At 45.9% G+C, this 9,528-nt stretch overlaps 1 protein-coding gene across 1 annotated transcript; it reads right to left on the bottom strand.

The window, feature by feature from the left end:
* Nucleotides 1–5,773: 5,773 nt before the first annotated feature.
* CRIPTO (cripto, EGF-CFC family member) lies at nucleotides 5,774–8,955 on the bottom strand (the record flags this gene model as incomplete). The annotated part of the gene is made up of 6 exons (XM_082664091.1): nucleotides 8,912–8,955; nucleotides 8,069–8,121; nucleotides 7,852–7,986; nucleotides 7,279–7,393; nucleotides 7,085–7,194; nucleotides 5,774–5,886 (listed from the first exon to the last, which is right to left on the bottom strand). Exons 1-6 carry the CDS (start codon nucleotides 8,944–8,946, stop codon nucleotides 5,774–5,776), a joined length of 561 nt encoding a protein of 186 aa, XP_082520217.1. The 5' UTR covers nucleotides 8,947–8,955.
* Between the last annotated feature and the right edge of the window lie 573 nt (nucleotides 8,956–9,528).

Below are 9,528 nucleotides of genomic sequence, written 5' to 3'. Positions count from 1 at the left end.
TTGCTTGACTGTTTTCCTTTGTTTCTGCATTTTCTCACTTCTCTGATTAAATTTATTCTTTGGAACTCGGGGAGGGCCTGGGAGCCTAAAGTTTTACTGCAAACAAGAGGCAGGTGGAGGACATGGTGGGGGTCTGTACTGGGAAGGCCCCATAATGTACTGCTTGGTTACATTACTATGTGCTAAGCATTTTTCTAGATACAGCAGTGAACAAAGCACAGGAGACCTCAGCCTCATGGAACTCAAATCCCTGTCCTTGTGGAGTGACACAGACAACACACAAGTAAGTATGATAACAATGAACCAACACTAGGATGAGAAAGACCTTGTGATGGAAGGTGTTGGGAGGGGTGACCTTAGAGAGGTCAGGGGTCTCTGAAAAGAAAACCTCTCAGTGGGGCCCCAAATGGTGAGGGTGAGCCCTCATTGAGGGGACCCCCATTCACGTCAAAATGGGGGAGCCCACAGTTGGGGTGCTGAGTTCAGGGAGGAAATGCCTGGGCTTTCAGACGCCGGGACACAGGGCTGCTATCCTGGTGGGTCAGAAGAGGGCAGCTGGGACAGAGAGTGGAGTCCCAGGCAGCTGCTGTTCCTCCTGCCTCCAGCCTGGGAGCCAGGAGGTGGGCCTGGTCTTTGCTCTCACCTTGGGGAAGGATGAACCCCTCTACCTGCTAGGGCCACCACCTTGGGCAGGTGCAAACATTGTTTTCAGACAAGAGCAACAAAGAGTGAGCTACCCCTGACATATTCAGGGAAATCAGCTATTGGATTTTAATCCAAATATCTCCTGAGGTGGAGGCGGGGCACAGAAAGGCTTGGGTGAGCCTGGCTACCTCCTGCCACGCCGCGTGTCTGGCTCAGGAGTGGAGCAGAAGGGCGCTGGGAGCTGAATGAGTTGCCCTGAGGTGTGAACTCCAGTTACTCAGCACTGTTCTGTGGGGGTTGAACTCAAATGTTTTGCCAAAACAACTGCAGAAGAATAAACAAAAGGAAGGAAAGTAGAAAGGGATACAACCCTCTTAATAATCCAATTAAAATGAGAACCTAATCTGCCTATTTTCTTTTTTTTTGAACTTTTTAAATTTATTTTTTATATAGCAGGTTCTTACTAGTTATCCATTTTATACATATTAGTGTATATATGTCAATCCCAATCTCCCAGTTCATCCCACCACCACCCCCTGCCACTTTCCCCCCTTTAATCTGCCTACTTTCTAAAGCCATTGCTTTAGAACCAGGCCACGTGCTCAGCACTGCCCTGTGGTTTGGCAAGGAGTGTTCAGCACACGCTGCAGCAAGGCAGTCCAGGGGAAATATTTGGAAGAGGTTTATAGGAAAAGAGGTGATTAATGGGAAGCATGGTGGCAGGACCTCCCCCACTCCCTTCCAAAACATTTCTTGAGCACCGCTTACATGCTGGCACAAGTACCACGGGGACAACGATGAACAGACTGCCCGGGCCCTCATTCTGCCCACAGCACGTGGAGGCACAGGCCTTTAAGGCGACTTGCTAGCAATGGGCAGGGCTGAGACTTGCTTCTAGGCTGTCAGAGTCCAAACCCACTGTGTTGGGAAAAAGACCAAAGTTTGGATGGCCAGCTCTTGGCAGCCTGAAAAGGTGTGTCTGCGGTTTCCTGCTCTTCTCCATCCTGTTTAAAGGCCCTTCTTTCTCACCACTCCTCCTCTTCCCAGCAGAGGCCCCACCCAAGAAGGAGGCTTTTCTCCCTGTGTGCCAGGAAAGGGCTCACTTGATTTCTTCCAGGTCCAAAGGGGAAACTGGACCTTCAAAAAAATTATCCGAGCCGCTACATGATCTCCAGGAGCACGCTTGAATGGGTGTATGTATGTATCTATCGAGCTACCTTTGGCCATTTTTCAATGGGCTGTTGGAACAACTTGCTTCCCAGTGAGAGCACCTGCCCCAGTGATTGACAGACGCCAAGGGAAGGGCCACATCCATCTCAAAGAACATCAGTCAGGTCTGCCCACCTAGCAGTTTCAAGTTGGAAGGAGGCTGGGGACTGGTCACATGGCCATATGGGGAGAAGGTGCAGTCTTTCCAGCTCTGCACACTAGGTGTGCTTGCTTGCCCTGCAGCCCAGCTCACACCGGGCAGCTGTTATTCCCTCTCCTAAGAAGTGAGATGAGGCACAGCTGAATTCAGAACTAGCTCCAAAGAGCTCCTCTGAGTGACTCTTGCAGAGAAAAGAATAAGCTTCCATGCATTTCCCAGGCTGGAGGGCACATCACCAGTTGCAGTCGCCTGATGCTTCTCACTTGGGGCTTTTAGGGGCTCATGGAGTTACAAAGCAGTTAGTCTTATCTCCCTTTGTGGACTTCCCTCCTCCTTCCCCTGCCCAGAGACGGAGGATTCTTGGACGTGGGGGAGACACTGACCTTTGGCTAGGCTGTGCCTGTGCTGACAGAGATGGAGCCAAGACTCAGCAACTGTGAGTGGAGAGAGCGGAAGCTTCAAGGCAAGGGTCTTATGCAAAGGATCTAACCATCTTTTGTCTGGTGGGACTGTTGACATTTCTGTTTATAACTGATGCATTTGTACAACCGGGACACACTTTAGAGGGGGAAACACCCTTTATCCAAATATCCAAGTACTATAGAAAAATGAACATCTTACTTTTCACAATACCAAACAGGATTTGATTTTCTTTTCATACACATGGGTTTTATTTTGATGGGCTAGTCTGGTAAATCCTATAATAATGTCAGTTTTTCTGATTGACATTGATTACATGATTTATCATGGCTTTTTTTTTCTTTTTCCAAATAAAAACAAACTGGAGTGATTTGGAATTACAATAGATAATCTCTCCCTTGTCTTTTTCTTTTTTTTTTTTTGCGGTACGCGGGCCTCTCACTGTTGTGGCCTCTCCCGTTGCGGAGCACAGGCTCCGGACGCGCAGGCTCAGCGGCCATGGCTCACGGGCCCAGCCGCTCCGCGGCATGTGGGATCTTCCCGGACCGGGGCACGAACCGGTGTCCCCTGCATCGGCAGGCGGACTCCCAACCACTGCGCCACGAGGGAAGCCCCTATAAGGCTTTTGAGGGTGGAATCTAGAGTCTTTTGCATCCCCTTGCACACCATTTCCCAAAATGTACCTCTGGTTCATGATTTTAGATGGCATACAGGTGAACGTTATTATTATTATTTTTTTTAATTTCAAGACTGGTATAAATTATCCAGGGCTTCACAAATGCTATTGTTTGGGACGAGTAAAAAGCACTTAAGTGGATCGATGTTCAACATCACCAGTCATTAGGGAAATGCAAATCAAAACCACGTAAGAGGGGCTTCCCTGGTGGCACAGTGGTTGGGAGTCCGCCTGCCGATGCAGGGCACACGGGTTCGTGCCCCGGTCCGGGAGGATCCCACATGCCGCAGAGCGGCTGGGCCCGTGAGCCATGGCCGCTGAGCCTGCGCGTCCGGAGCCTGTGCTCCGCAAGGGGAGAGGCCACAACAGTGAGAGGCCCGCGTACCGCAAAAAAAAAAAAAAGGAATGAAGTTCTGACACATGCTACAACATAGATGAACCTGAAAACAGTATGCTAAGTGAAATAGACCAGTCGCAAAAGGATATACACAACTCTACTTATGTGAAGTGTCTAGAATAAATTCATGGACCCAGAAAGTAGACTAGTGCTTGCCAGGGGTTGTGGGGAGGAGGAATGGGGAGTTAGTGTTTAATGAGTTTCAGTTTGAAAAGATGAAAAAGTTGTGGAAATGGATGGTGGTGATGGTTGCCCAACAATGTGAATACACGTAATGCCACTGAACTTTATACTTAAAAATGGTTGAAACGATAAGTTTTATGTTATGTATATTTTACTGCAATACACAAATGAGTTGATGTAAAGAAAACAATTAAGCACAGGTGATGTAGCCCTTATAAGGTAGAGTGTGAATGCCCAACTTTGGAAAACACGGTCCAGCCTTGCCCACAGTGTGGTTAGGGATTACAGGAGTTGCATGCAAATGAGAAGCCTTCTTTCAATACTGTTTTTTTTGTTTAAAAAATTTTTTCCATTTCTGGGCTAAAAAATGTTTTACACTACTTTGTGGTCAATAGGAAGGTAGAAAGAGAAGAAATGTGACATTTGTTGAGAAACTTTTTGTGCTAGTGTTTTATTTTGTTCACTCCATTCTAACAACACTGTGGTGTAAGGACTAACCCGGTTCAAACTGGGAAACTGAGCCCCACTGCCAGTAAGTGGACAGAACAGCCCTCCCCACTGGGCAGCCCACCCTCACGCTCTGAGCTCTCTGGGGTATCCCTCACTGCTTCCCTGCCTATCCCATTTTCACCTTCTGTCATAGGACATTGAAAAAAAAATTCCACTCATTTGGAATTTTCCGTGGATCCAGCAGTACATAAATAACGGAAGCAAATCTTGTCCCTCACAGCAGAACACACACACTAAAGCCAGAAACAAAACTGGGCACCACTCTGAGCTCTTGGCGCTTCCAGATTCCTCAGTTTTAAGCCTGTTGTAGTCATCTCGTTCCATATGAAAACAAATATATGCCCTCACCGTGGAAAACAGAGAAGTGCAGAGGAAAAAATCCCACCACCTAGAAATAACCACAGTTCACACATTGGTCAACGTACTTCCCACTTTTACTGGGCAGACCAGATACATATTTTCAAAATGGGCTTTACAATGTATAGTTTTATCACCTGGCTTACAACTAAATATATTGTGAACATTTTCTCTTTTACCACTGTTAAAATAATTGCATAGTATGGAGAAATCATAATGTATTAAGCACTCTTAATAATACATTGAGGGAATTTAGATATAATTTTTTTTCAAGGACTTTATTCTCTTTCCAAATCCTTGAGAAAACAGGTGTCCTCATCTTATACAGCTTCCTACTGATAGAAACTTGCCCTTCAACTTAGCTTTTTAATCTGCTTCTCTGTACCATCTGATCAATCAAGTAATGCATTTTATTTTCTCAAATTTCTCATTTGCTCCCACTTTTCTACCTAGTCTCCCAGGGATACATACACATTTCCATTACTCCAGCATCCTGTCTCTCACCTCTGATGTCTGCCCCCTCCCTTCTCCTTTGCTCCCCTTACAAATGCTTCCTTTCCTTTCATTTTCAAGATACTTTTTAAAAAATTAATTTTATTTTATTTTTGGCTGCATTGGGTCTTCGTTGCGGTGCGCGGGCCTCTCATTGCGGTGGCTTCTCTTGTTGCGGAGCCCGGGTACTAGGCGTGCGGGCTTCAGTACTTGTGGCACCTGAGCTCAGTAGTTGTGGCGCACAGGCTTAGTTGCTCTGCGGCACGTGGGATCTTCCAGGACCAGGGCTTGAACCCGTGTCGCCTGCATTGGCAGGTGGATTCTTAACCACTGCGCCACCAGGGAAACCCTTAAGATACTATCTTAATTGATTCTGATCACAACTCTATTCAATGCTTTAGGCTCAGTTCCACATTGGGAGTAACCTTTAATAATCTGAAGATAGAATTCAATTGTTTAAAAGAAACTATTAATAAGCCCTTGGTAGAGTTACATGTACAGGACTTGGGAACAAAATATGGCTTTTTTTTTTTTTAAGTAGTTTTTTGGAGAGGGCAGGGAAGAGGAAAGTAGTTGGTACTTTAAGGAAATGTTAGGGACCATAGGGAAATCTATTCACCATTTCAAGACTACTAACAAATGATCATCTCTCAGTTGGGACATTGGAGAGACAGCCTTTAAAGGTCATGAAGCCTGCATGGCAAATGCTGCACACAAATGTGGGTTAATAATAACTTTGTATAGCAAGGCAGATGCCAGGTAGCATAAAAGCACATGCAGACAGCGCTAATTCTGGAGTCCCGGAAGCTGTGAGGTGCTCATCCGTCACATGGCCATCTGGAAGGTAGAGACACTTGGTCATTAAAGGAAATCCCTCGGGCACTTTATCCTGTTGGCAAACACGTGGCACATCTACACGAACCCAAAAGCAGTCAGGGCCCAAGATTTGATGAGTACAATGTGCTTATGGGATCAACAGTACCGATTATGTGCACTTAGACTCCCCTGAGAAAATATTGCGACAAACTGTTAACTTGATCTTCCCTGGATACATGCTCTCACACCTGGTAACCTACCCCAGCCGGTGACGCCTATAATTGCTGGCGTGTGGCAGAACTTGGTTAGGCTCTGATGCTAAGGAGACAGCACATTTTGCGTCCCGAGTTCCAGGGAGAAAATATGGTCCCCACCTATCCAGCCATTCCACCCACACCTTCCAGTCACCTATCCTGGGCCTGATACCCAATGCAAAAGGAAAAGACAATCCCTGCCTGGATTGGGGTCCCATGTTGTACTCAAGGAAGCATTTGTTTTCATTTTCAATTTGTTGAACATTTTCAATTTCTGACACATGCAGGGTCAGAAGTAGGAGAGGTCTCTGAACTAAGGTGGCCCTAGAAATCTGGCTCAGGTTGGGGTAGGGAGCAAACCCTCTCCTCTTGTTCTCTTCTAGGTCCCTGCCCTTGTCATTGTTTTCCTCAAATCAGTAAAAATCAATGAGGTGAAAGGGTTATGAGACCAATCACCAGGGGGCGCCCTAGAGGGGCCTTTTAGGATCCCTGAAGAATTTCCTAAGAAAGGAGAGTGGGGTCAGTTCCTCTGGTGGAATTTAAGGGCAATAATTGGAGTTGGGTGCCCCCAACCCTGCTGTGGGGTGGGCACTGAGCTGCCCCCCTGGAGCCTGTCTGGGTCTCCCTGCCCAAAGAAAGGAACGCCAGAGAGTGTCTCTTCGTGTTTAAGAGGCCAAGTCTTTTCTTGTTTATTTGCCTCTATAGAATTTCACATACTGTAGAATGTCAAATAGACTTGAAATAACTCTCCACCTGAAAGGCAGCACGACTGGCCACATATTGAGGAAGTAAATATCAAGGACACCAGGGCGACCGTCCCATCTGGAGTCCTTGATGCTTTTACAGGGAGAGCTCTGGCTGCCAGTCTTCAGCAAGCCATGAGGTAAGAGGAGAGACCCTGTTAATTAAGTGTCCACAGGCAACTAACTAACCTGAGAGGGCAAAAGGGGCAACCCTTTGCTTACCACAACCAGGTAGGAAAGGCTGAGGAAAGCAGCGGAACTGGCCGTGCCAGCATTTACACATGGAACACTTTCTGGGCAGCCAGGTGTCATGGGGCACAGATCCACAGTTCCTGAGGATGAACGGACATGCGGAGTTTAAATCCCCACCTCTCCTTCCCTCTCCTCTCCACCCCCAGCCCGTTTCAGTGGCTTACTCTTTGCGCATGTCATGCTCACAGTTCCGTCCATAGAAAGAGGGGGGGCAGGCACAAAAGGACCCCAGCATGCAGGTTCCCCCATTCAGACAGCAGGTTCTGTTTAGCTCCTTACCTGAAATGTAAGAAAAGTGGCTGAGAGGGTGGAAGGATTGAAAAACTGAATTCCCGTTAACCAAGGTTAATATGGCGGTAAGGACTTAATCTCCCCAAGTGTTGACAGATGTCTATAAACATTGTAAACCTAACAGAATAAGACTCTCCTTTTTAGTGTTCCTTTGGCCACCCGTGCTTTTGATCAGCGAAATCTTTTTTCATGCATAAGCCAGTGGTGGTACCTGGAGTCCCCAGCATGAAGTGGGATCAGGTGAGGGAAACTGCATTCTGCGGAGGTGAAGTACACAATGCCTCTCTGGCCCCCAGAATCAAAACCAGTCCAACTATTCATCTGCCCAGCTCCAGAACCAGGTACCCACTGTCTTAGGTGAAAGAGGGTCTAAAAGGTACTCAGGAAACACGAGAAGGACCAGGATAGCAATACCGCACTGTAGATCTAAGGCAGGTACATCTTACTGTTCTGGATTCCCATGGATGGTACAAACTGGGAAGGCCGATGACGAATTGCAGGTTCCTCCCGGGACTGAAGGCCGTTGTCTCTGAAGGCCAGGTCTCCCTGTGATGGACGGGCAAGTTCACAGTGGCCCAATCCTGAATGACAAAATTAACTCCTTGCGTCTGTATTTCAGGCCACGTGAAAATTGCTAGTGATCAAAAAAGCAAAGTCTCTTACCAGTGACTAATCCCAGTTCAAATGCTCTGGAAAAGGCCAGGATCAAAATCATACTAGGAAGAGGAAATCAGACCTCCATTAGCAAAACAAAGCAAATAAAATCCCTTTGAATTAACACCTGGGTCTTCTCATCACAGGACCACAGACCGCTAGGGAGAAATTGTAGAGCACCACTTTCCTTTTTTTTTTTCCTTTCTTTTAAAATGGCTGATTAATTCACGTAACAACACAAAGAAAGATGATGAGAATAAAGTCCACCTAATCTCCAACTCTTTCCAATACGTGTTATTACTTCTTAGGCTGTGTCCTCATACGCACATAATTTTAAGTAGGTATAAATCTTTTATCTTCTATTTCACATGTTTTTTTCTCCTGCATATAGTTTTCATATAGGAATTTTAAATGCCTGGATGACATTCTATGTAATTTATGAATTCCATTTTACAAACTATTTCATTTAAACCAGTCATTTAAAAGATGTTCAAGGTTTAAAAAAATTTCCCATTATTCTTAACGGTTCCCAAATATTGAAAACCTGCCTATACCTTTAACCTTCTCAGAAGCAGATTCTTAATTTCGTTGTAATATTGACCTTTTCTAACAAGAGAGTAGGAAAACATTAGTCATTTCAGAGGCAGAGCCAGTGACCTGTTTGAAGATGTTAAAAGCCAATAGCAAAGGTGGATGCAACTTTAAGTTCCAGGTCTTTTGGAAAAACAGCGGCACTGTTGGCAGCTCTTTAAGGTTTGAACGAGATGAAGTCAAACAACAGAGAGGTGTAGGACATGTTTCCTAAGCTGGGAAACTAGTAATCAAAAGCTCACACTCAAGATTGGTTCATACCTGGAAGAAAAGCGCTCCATCTTTCTTTGGTCCATGGCTCCTAACAATTTAGAAAGAAAAAGATATTAGGCTGGCTTTAATTCACAGCCATTGCCAAAACACCCAAAGGAAAACGTTAATTTCTTGAAGTGAAAAATGGGCATTTAAGGAGAAAAATATCCCAGATGAGAAATATGGTCTCCCCAGAAGGTCTCAGAAGCAGGAGCCAGGATGCCGGAAGAAACTGGGGGGTTCCTCAGACAGGTCGGTCCTAATAAACGCTTTGAATAAAACCTTCAGGGAGATTCTCCTTCCTCAGCCACAAGCCCCCGGGTGGCGGGGACAGCCCTCCGGTGGGCGGGGAGGCGGAGGCCCGTGCGCATTACAATGCCGAAACACTCGGGGGTGGAGGTGAGAGGCGGTGAAGCCAAACAAAGAGAATGGAAAAGGCCATTATTGTAAAACTGTTGTTAATTAGCCCTAATGTCTCTATCACTAGTTTCGAGTTAAAAAGATCAGATTTACTCTTTGAAAGAAAGAAGAAAAAAAAAAGCAAACCAATTACTCTTAACGGGGTGGTGATTCCAAGTTGGAGGAGTGGTGGAAAGTATTGCTGTAATCGGGAAAACCTGAACACC

This window comes from Grampus griseus (assembly GCF_964374135.1).
Source record: "Grampus griseus genome assembly, chromosome: 10".
In the NCBI taxonomy this organism is placed as follows: Eukaryota; Metazoa; Chordata; class Mammalia; order Artiodactyla; family Delphinidae; genus Grampus; species Grampus griseus.
Note: the sequence above shows the minus strand (reverse complement) of the source record. Positions and strands in the feature narration are given on the sequence as shown.